The following is a 16,720-nucleotide window of genomic DNA, read 5'->3' as shown; positions in this document are numbered from 1 at the left end:
AATGAGATTAAGATTTTGCAAATCTTAATATATACAATTATATAAATGATATTAGTATTATGGTAGTACTTTATAGATAGTATCTCATTTGAGCCTTTCAAGAACCCTAAGATATAATAATTATTATCTCCATATTATAAATAAAGAAATGAGATAGACATATCAGATGACATACCTAGAGTAACAAAAATGTAAAACAAATCCAGCACTCTACTTACTATATCACAATTATATATATTAAAAAATTGACCAGGGCAAGGTCAGTCAGGAGCTTCCCAGCCCCCTATTAATGTGGATAGATTCAGATGACAAGGTGAATACTAAAAACCTAGATGTTCCAAAAAGTTGGTTAAACATTAAAACCACTGTTCCAACCACACAAGCCAGTGTATGCCAAAGCATACAAAGTATCTTTCAATTAGGTAATGTTTCAAATAGTGAACAGAACAAAATGTTTCTAATGCCCAAAAAACAAAAGTAAATTATGCAAGGTAAATTAACTCTTGATATATTTAAAAAGCTTAATAAAGTTAGCTTCATTTCTCTCTAAAGACAGAGGTAAACTTAAATATATTACTAATATATGAGCCATTTTAGTGGTCCCATAACATTTATGCCTTTAGTTATTTTTCATCTATAATTCTTATAAAGGAAAATTAGTTCATTTGAAATTGTTCCCTATTGAGACATTTACATCAACTTCCTTGAGATTATGACAACATTGTAATCACTAAGAACAATCTCATCATTGTCCTATTTAATCTTTCTAAGAAACACATATGGATACATATGAATCTGATCTGGGAAAGATTAAGACGCTATTTCTGAGGTTGCTCACATTTCCTTCACAACAAAGAAAAGCTGCTTGGAAATAAGTGGGCACATTTAGGAACCAATTAAATTCATCTTCTGAAAGCAAAATGTGTAACTTACAATGTCTGTAAACTGGAAAGCCCCCGGAAGGCACAATCAGCAATGTAGCTGACTTTGTTGTTTCCAATGTGGAGAGTATTTAGTAAGCTTAAGCCAACGAAACTTGAATCATCTAACCTTGCTAAGTGATTGAAAGTCAGGTCACTGCAAAGGCAAAATAATTGAGTCAATGTTAATAACATGTTCCTTATTCAATTGAAAACAATGTTTTGTTTTTGCAGAATAGCGATTATAACAATAATCCTCATAAAATTAGCCTTAATAATACTGAACTTGTGCATGATCTCTGATCCAAGCAAATTAAACAAACGAGATTCTTTTCATTTGAAAATGACCGTGGCAATATTTCAGCACATGTATCAGCGCAATTAAATAGACACACTTGGCTTCAACTTATCCCAATACAATTGGGGAAAGGAGGGAGGAAACAAAGGAGTAGTAAAAGATGGATGATGGGAGGGAAAGAAGGAGGAGAGAGAAGGTAGGTGTTGTCACCTTGGAATCTTAGTGAAGGAAAGCTCACAGATCAATGTTAAGAAGCTCTTGTTTTGGCATGAACTTTATACTGAAGAGAATAAAAGTCAACTCACAGCTCACTGAGTTTCTGGCAGAATTCCCAGGCATCAGAGCTGATCCTGTGAATGGCATTTTGGCTGAGATGGAGCTCTTGCAACATCAGCAAGCCATAAAGCCAGCCTTTGGTGATCTCTGTTAGGTTGTTATGGTCCAACTGCCTACATCCAAAATAAAAATCAAAGAGAGGACTCAAATATTCATTTTGTTATCTGTCTTGTCATATACATATTAGAGACATATATGATTACAACAGATCACATATATTTGCTATTATTAGGTAGTTGGGATTTGACGATGCAAAAAAAGATTTTGGATATCAAGAGATCAAAGGAGAGGAAAAGATATATTTACAAATTCTCTTTACTAGTAATTGAAACATTATTGAAAACAAAATAATCAAGAGACATTCAATATAATGCCCTCTGGGAGAGATCTGGAATATGGTTCTTTAGTTTCCTTCCAGCTCTAATAATTATCTTCAATGATTCTAGGATTAGAAATTCTAAAAGGAAACTGTAATCATTTATACTTACAAGATCTCCATGTTGCTAAGTCCCCAGAAAGCTCCATCCATAAGTCTGTTTATCCCATTTCTTTGCATTTTCAGTGATTTCAGAGAACCAAGTCCCTGAAAGGTGAGTCCATCTACTTTTTTAATCTTATTTCGATTCAGCTCCCTGCAAAAAAATATGAGTTGTATGTTTAGTTGACACAGTTAAAATCAGTGGTAGGTGATATAGCACGAGTAAGAAAGTCACCCTTTACAAAAGATCAATTCCAGCTCCTTATTATGATCCAAACTTGGTGCTGGGTTCTCAAAGGATAGCGTGATAAACCACAAGGTCTACAAATCTTGATATGGGATCAACAACAAGGACCCAGTCTAGACTTCCCCAGATGGTTGAAGAATGTTTATCAGCTAGTGATAAGTCTTGGATAACAAGCAAACCATAAACCACTGACTAAAAATGTGAATGTGAGTTAGTTGGGGAAAGTGTCAACAATGATGAAATCATGCATCCTTTGAGATACTAAATAAAAACCCAAACATTTTTATTAAGAATTTATAAGAAAGGTTATTTTCTTTTGTAATCACAATAAAATATATTAAATTATAACAAAATGTCATTAAATATAACTTATTCCTTGATTTTTAAATTTTGGTCCACTGAGAATAAATTCAAAACCATTTGTAACAATTCAGAATTGGGTTTGAAATTAAAACACTATAATCATTTCATATAACCCAGTGGACCAAGCAAGCTTATCTAGTCAAATCTTAGGTCATTCTCCAATTTTGAAAAATGTTATGAAAATAAGCAAGCAAGAAAGATGTTTTCAATTACTTAAACAATCAAATTTTTTTTAATAGAGCTTGTTTTCTTCAACAGGAAGACTTGAAATTTGTTTTTTGGGGTTTTCTTTTATTTTTTTTTTTTTGTTTGTGTTTTTATCTCTGGTCAGTACTGACAATAGCTATTCTTTAAGTTAGAAAGTAACATTTGTAGTATAAGACAACTTGAAGAAAACTTAGTCTACCCCTTGACATCTAAGACATTTTGGACATATTAATATCGACTCATGAAGCTCTGAGAACTATCAAGGACAAAAATAAAACTAAAAGGCATATTATACTTACAGATGTTGCAGATGGGGCAGTTTAAACATCTTTGGGGGAATAGTTGAGATTTTGTTCCTGTTCAGTTTCAGTACTTGAAGAGTGTTAGCCAAATTGTCAAAGAAACCAGCTTCCATGGATCTGATTGGGTTGCTATTTATATACCTGTTAAAAGTAAGTTTGTAGATGAATTTCCCTTCTTTTGGTTTTGTCCATGAAGAAGAGAGTCTTCTCAAGGTAAGGAGAAGTACTGTAGAATTTAAGCCTTCTGCCCCCGGACACAGTAGATATTTGTTCATTTCTACTGGTCTAAACTGTTTTCATAATGATACTAAGGTGTTTCGATTTCTATTACAGTGAATATAATGCAACTCACATAAAAGCTCTTTGGGGTCCTCAACAATTAAGGAAGGGATTCTAAGATCAAAAAGTTTGAGAACCATTCATTTGGTTCTCAAATTCTGGGTATGTAGTAGAGAACTAGCTGAGGAAGAAGTCTTAAATTAACTACATTTTGTAATAAAAGCAATTTGATACTCTGGAAAGCATAAAATAACACAAACTGATCAAGACAACATGCAAAGGTTAGTATAATCAAATGTAGCAGAATAAAAAAAAATTTTGTGAAGATTTTTCTCACTCTCAAAATAGGATTCACTTGAATCCTGTTGCTTTCTCTTAGCCAAAAAGGGTAAGGATGTCTATAAGAAATTTATTAATTTCAAAATTAAATCAATTGATGGCCTTCACATTACTATAAATCAAAATTAAACCACTTATAATAGTAGAAAATTATGTACCAAAATTATCACAAATTTTATATTTTAGATATTAAAAAAAATACTTACAGGTATTTGAGCTGTAAAGCAGGAAATGTAGTTTTGAGCTCTGAAATATTGTTGCTACTCAGATCTAATGTTTCCAGTGATTGAAATGGTTTTAGTTGTTCAGGTAAAATTTCAGTAATTTTATTATTGGCCCTGGAATTTAAAAATATCATAGTTGATGATGATGTAATTAATTGCTCACATTCTTATGATGCTTTAAAATAACAAAACTTTTAACATACACTATTCCCTTTATCACCATTATCATGTTATCATTTTTGAGTTATATTATGGTTAACTAACTGGTATCATGGTGTCTATTGATATTAGGAATTTCCTGTTTTCATAATGTAGGATTAATACAGGGACTCATCAATACTCAGAAGAGATTGGTCTAACCACCTAAATATGAAGAACCAAAATAAAGAATTTCTACTGTCCAGATTATAATTTCAAAAGAACTGAAATTTTTGATGACTCAAATGTCAATAAAGAGATGCATAGTGGGCCAAAGATGGCTGAAGAACATTAGCAATGATGATTATACAGGTGAAATACCTTAAATTATGCTATTCAAGAAACATCATTGGAAAAGATGGTAGGTTACTTATTAAAGAAAACAAGGGGGTGGACAGCACAAAATCTAGAAACTAGTACCAAAACAATGCTAAATGATCTTAAATGGAAAACACAATCTCATGTTTGATGTATCAGAAGATAATTATGAGAGGATATAATCCTTTAAATTATACAATCCTGTAAATTATACAAGAAAACAAATATAGGTAGAAATCTGTATTGAATGAGATCATGAAGCACTGCCATACTGGGTATATTAATAACTCATGTTTATAAAGTCATTTCAAGTTTAAAACCCTCTCTTCTCCAAAATTAAAAAAAAAAAAACTTTGAAGTAGTTAGTACAAATATCATCATATTCATTTACATTTGAACATTAAAGTTCAAAAGGTTCAAGGTAATAGACTCAACATTCTGTGGCCATCAATGGACAGAGCTGGGACTCATCTCATCCAAGTTTTCTAAACAAGTTCTGTGCTCCTTAAGCTATATCCCACTGCCTCATAGGAATAGCTGTAAGTCAGAAAAAAGCAGTCCAATGCTGCTATTGGAGGAAAGTATACTGATAGTTAACATTCTGGAAATAGGAAAATTTTCAATATCCAGGATATATGGATTTGCCCCTCACAAATTTTTACCATATTTTTAACTTTTATTACCCAAGCTCATATTTCTTAAAACCTAGTAAGTAACTTTAAGATAAAACCTGACTCATCTACCCTATACCTTTCACAATGTTTTCATTCTTTTCTTCTTGTCTCTTGGTCTCAATCATTTCCCATAGTCTACTGTAATAGGATTCTAGGGCTACATGAAGCCCATTAGTTTGCAGTTAAATTCAATGTGGCTTTGCAACTCAGACTTTAATAAATGTTCTCTCTAGCTAGTGGTCTGTATCTGGAAGAATACTGGGTTTGGATTCAAAGGATCAACATTAAATAACTTTGCCACCTAAAAACTATTTAATTCTAGGTTTAACAACATATGCAACTTGTCCACATTTCTTCATCTATAAAATGGGAATATGTGAGATAACATATAAGCATGCTTTATTAAATACAAACTATTATATAAATGCATATGTAAGCTAGAGAATATTTCAGTGAAAGCATCATGGATATAACAAGGCCTCAAATTTTCATGTGATAATCATTTGATGGAATTAGGGATATTTATCCTGGAAAAAAGATTGAGACAGGGCTATTCCAAGGCCAAAGAAGGCAAAATTTAGAGTCATTGTTATTTGCTACAAAGAGACAAAATTGACATATGAGAAAAAATTCCTAACAATGAGATATTCATAAATGGAATGGGCTATCTCAGGAGGAGCTCAGTTCCACTTTATCAAAGGTTATTAAGCAAAAGTTGGGAGGTTGACCACTCAACTGGTATGCCATGGAAGAACTCTTGTTCAAATAGGAATTGGAATGTATGAACATGAGAACCCATGCAACTGAGAGGTAGGTTATGTGGGATAATGGAAAGAATGCTAGATTAGGAATCAGAGAACCTGAGTTCAAATCTATGTAGGTAAGCTTTGGCAATCACTTATGCCAGTTAAGTATCAATTTACTCAATTCTAAAATAAGAATATTAGAGTATATGTCCTCTAATGCTCCTGTCCTGGTTCTACAGCTAAGATTTATGGTATTAAGTAAATTGCTTTTATGAATAATTAAAATTTACATAATGAAAATATGATTTTGCCATTTCCATTGGCTTTTTTGTGTTTTAAGTCTTTTTTATATGCCTTCTTTGCTATTTCTTCCTTGTGAAATGTTGTATTAGTAGAAAGCAGCCATGTTCCTGCTTTGCCATTTTACATCTATCTTCAGAACTACCAGGTACACACTAGGAACTGCTCAAAAGGCGTTCTAGAAAAACATTCTCCTAACTTGCCGACCATAAGCAAGCAAAAAAAAAAAAATCACTCAGCATTAACAATCATGAAGATTTAAACAATAGACTATGTATGCTAATGCAGTGAACTGAAGTAAAAATGTTCAGAAAGTCATCACTAACCGAGTTCCTTTGTGGAGCAGCTTACAAAACAAACCCAGTGGAACATGGAAATCAGACTGATTTATGTTTCATCCTTATCATGCCTGGCTGAATTCAGGTAGGGAAAGAGCTTGTTCTATTAGCTAAAATGTCATTTTTAAGAGAGATCCAACATATTTACAAAGGTAAATCATCAGGAACAAACAACTTTTAAGGGGAAAAGCTGCCAAAAATTCTGGATTCAAACCCCACCTTGGATGTTTGTTAGCAAGATGAAAATAAGTAAATCATTTAACTTCTCTGTGTCTTAGGTATACTCTAGAAATTATTTCCTCAGATACAATTTTAATCTACATTGATAGAAGGTGTTGCTTACACTGACAAAAATGATAGACTCTGAAAACATGTCTCATGTAGTCACATGTGAATTGCTAAAGGAATTAGGATTATAATAAAACGGCAAGTAAAAGAAAATTTAGAAAACTGGTATTTGAAATCAGTTGGCTGAAAGTTTTCTAAAGTATATATAGCTATCTATGTCACTGCCTAAGACTAGTGAATATGCCCAAATCATCAATTTTCAATAATTCATAATTTTACAATGCTTGATGGTTATCATTAAAAAGCACATCTTCTCAAAGTACAGTATAGAACTGTACATGCAGATGGTAAAAGAGATTGTGGTATGTATTGACCTCCTAGTCCTTTTCCCAGAACATATGTAATGTATATAAATAACTTATAATAACTTAGAATGTAGTCATCATTTGCCTCTTTCCCCCACAAATAAAATACAGCTAAATAACAGTTATGCTTAGTCTGTTTCAAATTCACTCTAGAGGAGAAATGATGTAGTTCTATGATGATGATAAAGAAAAAAATCTGAAATTAAGGCTATAAGATCTTGAAAATATTTAGTATCTAATATTTTTGTTTTTCAATCACTTCAACTATGCCTGACTTTTTGTGACACTATTTGGGGTTTTCTGGGAAAATTCCTAGAGTGATTTTGCCATTTCCTTCTCCAACTTATTTCATAAATAATCAACCTGAGGCAAACAGGGATCACAAAGCTAATATCTGAATCCAGATTTGAACTCAGGAAGACAGGTCACCTACCTGTCCTTTGTGTCTAATATTACTTACTATCAAGTAGCTTTAAGAGTTCCTAATTTATAAGAAATCAAGCTATTCTCCAATTGATAAAGGGTCAAAGGATATGAATAGACAATTCTCAGACAAAGAAATTGAAACTCCTTCTACCCATATGAAAAGATGCTCCAAGTCATTATTAATCAGAGAAATGCAAATTAAGACAACTCTGAGATACCAGTACACACCTATCAGACTGGCTAGAATGACAGAGAAAGATAATGTAGAATGTTGGAGGGGATATGGGAAAACAGGGGCACTAATACATTGTTGGTGGAATTGTGAATACATCCAACCATTCTAGAGAGCAATTTGGAACTATGCTCAAAAAGTCATCAAACTGTGCATATCCTTTGATCCAGCAGTGTTACTACTGGGCTTATATCCCAAAGAGATCGTAAAGAAGGGAAAGGGACCTGTATTTACACCAATGTTTGTGACAGCCCTCTTTGTAGTCGCCAGAAACTGTTAACTGAATAGATACCCATCAATTGGAGAATGGCTGAATAAATTGTGGTATATGAATATTATGGAATATTATTGTTCTATAAGAAATGACCAACAGGATGATTTCAGTAAGGCCTGGAGAGACTTACATGAACTGATGCTGAATGAAATGAGCAGGGCCAGGAGATCATTATATACTTCAACAACAATACTATATGATGATCAACTCTGATGGACCTGGCCATCTTCAACAATGAGATGAACCAAATCAGTTCCAATGGAGCAGTAATGAACTAAACCAGCTACACCCAGCGAAAGAACTCTGGGAGATGACTAAGAACCATTACATTGAATTCCCAATCTCTATATTTTTGCCTGCCGGCATTTTGGATTTCCTACACAGGCTAATTGTACAATATTTCAGAGTCTGATTCTTTTTATACAGCAAAATGACGGTTTGGTCATGTATACTTATTTTGTATTTAATTTATACTTTAATATATTTAACATCTACTGGTTATCCTGCCATCTAGGGGAGAGGGTGGGGGGAAGGAGGGGAAAAATTGGAACAAAAGGTTTGGCAATTGTCAATGCTGTAAAATTACCCATGCATATAACTTGTAAATACAAAACTATTAAAAAAATAAAAATATTACAAAAAAAAAACAGTAATAAGAGTTCCATTTCAATTCAATTAAATAAATATTAAGAACCTACTATATGTAATGCCCTGAGGATGCAAAGAAAAATAACAAAAATATCCCTATCTTTATTGCAAAGATGACAGCATCTACAGGTAAGTGATTTTTAATCCCTCTCAAGAAGACTATTATTGTCTCTATTAGAAACAGTTAAGAGTTCAGCTACTGTTGATTTAACTTCAAGAGCAGAGAAAATAATAGGAGAAAATACAATTGTGCTGAACTAAGTAGAAAAACCAGTTAAAAATGAATTGACACGAATCTGTAGTGAATAGAGGAAGAGAGTAAGGAGAAAATTCTCCCTGTTGGAACTATTTTAATAGTGCTGTAGTAAAGTATACTTTAAGAAGGCTCTATGGGAAGTCTAGTAGGATAGCCTATTTTGGAAAGACTATTTCTTGTATTCATTTAATAGACTGGTCAGGATTTGGGAAAATTTATCTTCCTAAGCTCAAAACTGGTCTCAGCCACTTAGTAGCTGAGGGATCTTGGGCAAGTCACTTAACCCTGTTTGCTTCAGTTTCCTCATCTGTAAAATAAGCTAGAGAGAAAACAGCAAACATTCCATTTATCTTTGCCAAGAAAACAACAAATGGGTTCATGGCAACTGAACAACAATAAAATTGTCTAGAGAGAAACAATTTGGGACTGAGCTTCCAGAAAAGTGGAATCAAATATAAGTATTTTAAAGGCATGCAATGCCTGTGGCAATAAATTGATTAAAAATGGAATTTTGTGAACATTAATATATCACTATATTTTTATTTATTATTGTTTTCATTATATGTGATGTAAAAAGCAAAAGCATAAATAATGAGAGAAAAACATATATATATATATATAGTAACTAATATTTATTTAAACAGAAAAATGAGTAATATTACTAAAATGGGAAAGGAGGTTTCAATGAAAAATTAATGTTTAATAAATTAGAATAGGTCTTATATTTAGCTAATGAGAAAATGTTGCAAATTTATTAAGAAATAAAATATCCATTATAATCTTAGATTGCTATAAAACTGTAAATTACATAGTCATGAGTTGAATGGCAGGTTGAAGAGGGATGAACACCCAGTATGTGTGGTCACTCTATTGAACCATTTATCCCTGCCGCATGGGTAGTATTCATACCACATAAACATAATATAAAAAGATGGCTAGTGGGGTGAGATGAGGGAGGGGAGGTAAGGGGAAAAGGAAAGTAAATATCCACACAAAATGTTCTAAAACTTAGAGAAGGCTTAACAAAGAAGAGTATATTTAAATGAATCCTTAAAGGAAAAGGCCCAATGCAAATAGGAGAATAAAGTCAGTAACAGGCACAGGGAGTATACAAATGTGTGGAAGTAAGAGAAAACATGACAAATTTGAGGAAGACCTAGTAGTTTAGTTAGAAATAGTTAAATCATGTTGCAGAAGAAGGATAAAAGAAAAATGGTTTTTGAATAATAAGGTTGCGATGGCCAAAAGAACCAAACATAGTTCAGCAACAGGTCTCAGTGCCACCTTAGAAGGAGTGCTAACTTTTTCCAAGTTTGTCAAAAATCCCTCTCATCTTGCAGATTTCATCTTCTAGTTTCATATCTATCTGATACCCCATAGACCCTAAAATTGGGAGTATTCCAGACAATACATAGTTATTTGGGAAGAAAACAGTAGAAAGGAAAACATAAGAAGTCCATGTGAGCTATGCTATCCTTTCAGCCATGCCTGCTGATCCCTTGGTATATGAACACATGGGCAAGCAGGTAGAAACAACCAAGTCACAGTACTTAAGCTAGTCTCTTACTCTTTATCCCCTCACCCCTATAAATGCTACACTGGGTAGTCAACAGTCCCTTTTCCTCCCAAGTCAGTCAGAAGGGCAGGTAGTTATTTTTTACCAGTCCTCCATCCCTTCCCCTTGCCTATATCAAGCAGCAGGATAAGCAAACCCTTAGAAGAACATAAGAGGGTTTTATTGGCCCTGGAGGATTTGCCAAAGAAGCACAGTAATAATACAGCAGCAACAGTAATGCAAACAAAACAGCAGCAAACAGCAAAAAGTGAAAGCAACTTCTATAGCCAATGCTCAAGAAGTCTCAACAGATCTCAGATGTAAAGCCCTAGTCTTGAGACTCTCCATTTAAATTAATTAAAAATAAGGCTTAAATCAAATTAATGTCTCCCACCTGGAAATGACAGCCTACCCTGGCATGTTGTGGTCTTGGTATGACAAGTTCCAGATCTCAGAATATAACCTCCTGGGAAGTGACATGGTGAATGAAATGTTAGGCCTAGAGCCAGGAAGATCTGAGTTCAAATCTGGTTTCAAATACTTAGTAGCTACAAGACCTTGAATAAGTCACTTCTTTTTGCCTCAGTTTTCTTATTTGTATAATGGGGATAATAATGGCATCTATCTCACAGGGTCATTGGGGAGAATCAAATGAGATAATAATTGCAAAGTGTTTAGCAAAGCTCCTGCATGTTATAAAAAGTCAGACATTTATTGTTATTGTTATTATTATTTCTCAGTGGCTGTGAAGATGGACATTTGCTAGCTGAGTTTCAACAAAAACATTTTCTGCGTTTGAAAATATAAGTATCATGATTTATTTGGTACAGCTCAGCATAACACATCTTCTTTGTGAATCTCAGATTCTCTGGGAGATATCATTTTCCAGTTATGACAAACATGCATCAAAATAAACTGACTTTCAAAGTATCTTAAAGTATCACATAAGGATTTTCAACAAGAATGAAAGCATATATAATCACAGTGCTCTTGGTTTTTTTTTTAATCTTTTAGTGAGAGCCAAGCATTTTTATACCATTAAAAACAAAAGAACAAACATTTTTTAAAATATTGCTTTTGTAGTTATCTCATCCTTTTAGTTTCTATTTTGCATGCATGTATATGCTCATAACATTAAGACATTTATACACGCATATGGGGCATATATAGATAGATGGATAGATGGATGGATAGATTTATATCTATCCATCTATTTTTTATTTTAGGGTATATGCACAAAAAAATTTTAGAAAGCATATATGTTCTAAAAAAAGTTTGAAAACCCCTGTAAGAAACTATTAGAATTGGGAGGTAAAAAGAAGAAATGGATTTGAAATCAAACATAAGCAATTACTTGCAGAAAAATAATTTTCTGAGAACTTATACTGAAACATAGTGCCAAAGATGATAGAATTTTCTCTGATTATCTTTAAAAATAGAATCAATTTTCGTCCAGCTACAATTTTGCTGCTAAGTCATACCCATTGGCAAAAGAGCTGAAAACTCTATCTAGATGGACATTCATGATCTAAGAATCTTTGTCTTAGAATTCTACGCATTTCAAAAAAGTTCTTAAGTAAAGCTAAGAGAACAATATACACAACTAGAACAATGTAAACAGAAAGAATAATAAAACAAAACTGAACCAAAAGTGTAAGTTTAATGACCAACAAAGCTCTAACCCAGAAATCAGAGGTTGGGAACAATAGGTATCAAATATCCCAAGTCTGACAAACACAGCCAACATCACAACTGGAGGGCTCTTTCAGTAAGAATAAGAGGAAGGTAGCTATTTAGAAATGAATATGACATAAAAATAAAAGGCATATATAAACATTTTCAAAGAATTCCACGACTCTTCCATTTCTCACTACAACACAGTGCTAAGTGAAAGTCATATATTATCAAGGCCTTCAAATTTTGACAAGCCCTAAACAAATATTTCTTTAGATTCAAGTGATAAATGAATGCCAGCTGTGACCTGCTTGAATTCTGCCTATTTTTCAGAGTTGGCTCTGCCAGGAAATGAGCCTCCTTGATCTAGTTGTGAGGTATGGACAAATAGGATTGATACAATTAGTGAATTTAGATGCCAGAGAAATGGATTCAATTCAAAAGACAAGCCACAGGATTTGGGGTCAGTAGGTGTTGGTTAAAATTACCAGATTTGGGAGAGGGAGACCATTTTTCCTCTTTCAAATATGTAATTCAAATACTTATATTACCAGAATGTCCTTCAACATGCAAAATACTAATCCTAATTATATCCACGCTTAAAACCATCTATCCAGCCACTCTCTTCTTTCAAGTTTTGGGCAGATTTCAGCCCCCAGGCTTCAGCTGGTATAGTTACCATTACCTAACAATAATAAAAACATAATAATGTCTAATTAAAATTATTTTTCTCAATGATAAATGCAAAAAATTAGTATTCTGAGAGGAAAGAGAAAAGAATACACAAGTGTCTATCACAATGGCTAAGTAAAGGCTACAAGGTAGATAACAGGTCATACTAGACTTAGTTTATACATCAGTTTATTTATAAGGTAATTATTAACAAGGTACTAAAACTGCCAATTACTTGAGTGACGAATAAAATTTTCCTTGCAGTAAAAGTGTGCTCCAGCCAAAGCCAACAATTTCCTGAACTGCACGCCTCCTAATTTGCAGTGTGAAAGTGTTCAGTTATAGACGTACCTTACACAGGGCTGTCTTTGTGTCAGCTCTGCCCCATAAAACAAAAATTCCTTAAAACTAACAGGAGAATGGTCCCTGTATCACAAAATTTTTAGTTTGTCTTGATGAAATGGAATCAAGTCCAAACACCAGCTTCAAGTTACTTCTCCAACTAATTGGCAAGATGCCACTTGACATGGACTAGCTAAACGGGGTATGTGGAGGAGCCTTGCTTCACACCGGGGGGGGGGGGCAAGAGGAAAATAAAGAAGATAAGATCAAAGTTTCTCAAATCCCCAAAGTACAAAGCAATAAGAGTTCCTATGATTTCATGATGTAGTTCTCCAACTATATAAAAATAGACATTTTTATAGTTCTTGCATTTAACAGATCTCATTTGATCCTTGCAACTCTGTTGGGTAGGTGCTTTTTAAATCCCCATTTTACCATTGAGGAAACAGAGGCAGACAGAGGTTAAAGTGATTTACCCAGGATCACACAGTTTAGTAAGAATCTAAGACCAAATGTAAATCCATGTGTTCCTGTTCCCTGATCTAGAGCTCAATCTAATGTGCTACCTTAGCAGCCTCACATAGCTGCTACCTCCTATAGACCTGAATCCAGCTCAGTGTACCACATTACTTCTCCCAGAATAACACTTAAATCCTTAAATTTCTGGAAACATATTTTTAAAAACTCAGTAATTTTACCATTTGTAATATTTAATATTCTATATTTAGCTACAATAGTACCAAATGTCATGTAAAATTGTATTATTTTTATTCAAGACATGATTAAGCAAGTGTTTCAATTCTTCTGCCCAAGACAAGAATATTTTGATCATGTTGATTTTATGAAGCACATTAAGTTCTAATTAATTTCTAAAAAACATTATACTTATCCTTTGATGGTCAAATACTAGGATTGGGGAGGAAATGGGGAATAGATAAGGATATCCAGGGAGGACAAGAAGTTCCTATTTTCTAATGCAACAAGAAATAATAAAAAATCCTATTTCTTTTAGGTTTTCCTTGACAAATCCTTCCTTCACCTGCAATCCACCACACAATTTGATCATACTGCTGTAAGAGAAAGATACACATACACACTAAAAATTGCTAGGATGCTACATTCAACTGTCCATTGAATATCCATTTTAGTTTCTACAACATTTCAATTACATATCGCTAAGTCACAATTTTCAATAAAACAATTCATAAAATTCAGAACTCATCAAAGGAGCTTCCTTTAGCCAACAATTTGAACTTATACTGGTAACAAGCAACAAGTGTTATCAGTTCTGAATTTTTGCTCCTCTGCTGTTTAATACAGACACATACTTCTACGGAAGAAGAAATTGGGATAATGACCAAACAAATATCAATGGACAGTTTGAATATTTTTTTCCTAAATAACTGAGAGATGGCTAGATGTTTTTTTATTGACTCACTCCCCAAGATTTCCCCCAACAAATGGCTTGAGACATGAAATTAAAGACCCATATTTTAAAGACAACTCTTGGAAACAGAACAAGTTCGCAAAAAGATATTTTTAAAATAGATTAAAACAGGCATTGTTAACATTTTTTGTGTCATGGACCCTCTTGATAGTCTAAGGAAATCTGTATAGGTCTTGAAATCACATTTTAAATACATAAAATGTATAACATTTCAAAGAAAATTAATTTTTATTTAAATAACTGTTAAAATAATTTTCCTTTGAGGAAGAGAATGTTTGCAGATGACAGATTCAAAACACTTACATTAAAACACAATACCTTGAAAGAGCAGGCAAATTGATGTCAATTGATGTACTTTAACAGACAGATTTAAAAAGATTTATCTACAGAATTCATCCATTCATTCAAAAAACAGTGCTGAGCACCTATCATATATAAGACCCTGATTGTGGTTAACACTGTGAGGGATATATTACAAGACCTCTGTTACCAAAAAAAAAAAAAAAAAAAAAAAAAAAGGCTAAAAATTAAAGTTATAATAGGAAAACAAAACAATAAAAAAGCTCCATGTTGAAAGAATTGCACCTTTCCTGATTCACAGAAAAACAGAGGGAAAATTAAAGTATAAAAATAAGGGAATGATATATGGAGGAGCAAAAAATGTAAGCCAAATAGAATTTTATTTTAACGAAAAAGATATACACTGAATGATACATGAAATCAGTCTTCTAGACTGAAGTAAATTTTATAAACACTAATCAAAAACAAGTTTTCACACTTAATGGGGTATCAGCTCCAGCACTTCAGAAAACAAATAACAATTACAAATTTTGCCAAGAGGATAGCACCTCATTGTAAAGAGTTTGGGGAACACTTTTGTTGAAGCCCTGAATCAGATGAATTCAAGTAGTTGAGGGAAAAGCAACTCTGGGCTAGGCAAAATATATTAAAGAATGGGTTCCCTGATACTTTAATTTCCCATTTCACAATGTAGTCAATGTACTTAAGAAGCAGGTTCCCTAAAAATGGTGGACTTTTATTTCCTATTTCACAATGGAGTGAATGTACAAATGGGGTTTTCATTAAAAAGGTCATTTTATGGCCAACTTCGTCAAATGATACTTCTAATACATATGCTACATCATGGTTTACTATTTTACTTCTGGGAACAAGAACAGGGAACCTAACATTAGAAATGATGGCAGGGATTTACTTCTCAGATACCCTTAAGCAAAAGAAAATTTATTTGATATAAATGTTCCCTAGCCAACTGAGCAACACTAGGACTGATAAAATTAAGGGATCAGAAAAAAACTGAATTTCTTATTTTAAAAATTAGGGAGTATGGAACTAAATAAATAGATTAATTTATGTAGAATTACCATTTTTATTATATTAGTTCAATCTTCTCATGAGCAGTTAACATTTTCCCAAATGTTTAGATCTGCCTTAATTTTATGAAAAGTATTTTGTAATTACATTCATATAATTCTTGAATTTGTCTTAGCAGGTAGACTCCCAAGAATTTTATACTGTCTATGGTCATTTTAAATGGAATTTTCTCCTTGTATGACTAATAAAGAAGTTTTTTCTGTGTTTGCACACATATAACCTATATTTGATTGCTTATCATTTATAGGAGGTTGGGAGAAGTAAAATAATTTGAAACTCAAAATTTTAAAAAAGGATTAAAAATTTTTAACATGTAAAGGGAAAAAATAAAACATTATATATTAGAAAAAATTAGGTGAATATGCCTATTTGGCCAAATATTCTGATTAAGTTGTGACCTCAAGTTGAAAGCAATTTTAATAACCAAACAGTAGGGTAAAGGATAAGTTCTGAGAATTAGCTTCCCAATGTAACTTTGAAAATAGCTTCTAGTTCCTTGTTTCCTCTGAAGCATATTCCTTCTCAAAAAATGAAAGAAAAATGAACTCAACTAAAATATTCTATGAAAACAAAATGTTCCCA

General features: G+C 32.9%; 1 protein-coding gene across 1 annotated transcript in view; it reads right to left on the bottom strand.

The window, feature by feature from the left end:
• The window catches only part of LRIG3 (leucine rich repeats and immunoglobulin like domains 3), a 59,933-nt gene that overhangs the window by 20,285 nt on the left and 22,928 nt on the right, over positions 1–16,720 (bottom strand). Inside the window, exons 4-8 of the mRNA XM_031941001.1 lie at positions 3,976–4,107; positions 3,149–3,292; positions 2,043–2,186; positions 1,524–1,667; positions 934–1,077 (exon numbers count right to left, since the gene is read on the bottom strand). Of these exons, the coding sequence (XP_031796861.1) occupies positions 934–1,077; positions 1,524–1,667; positions 2,043–2,186; positions 3,149–3,292; positions 3,976–4,107 (708 nt within the window). The remainder of the gene's footprint in view (positions 1–933; positions 1,078–1,523; positions 1,668–2,042; positions 2,187–3,148; positions 3,293–3,975; positions 4,108–16,720) is intronic.

The sequence above is a fragment of the Sarcophilus harrisii genome, chromosome 5, assembly GCF_902635505.1.
Source record: "Sarcophilus harrisii chromosome 5, mSarHar1.11, whole genome shotgun sequence".
NCBI lineage: Eukaryota > Metazoa > Chordata > Mammalia > Dasyuromorphia > Dasyuridae > Sarcophilus > Sarcophilus harrisii.
The sequence above is the reverse complement of the archived record's forward strand: the minus strand, read 5'-3'. Positions and strand labels throughout refer to the sequence as shown.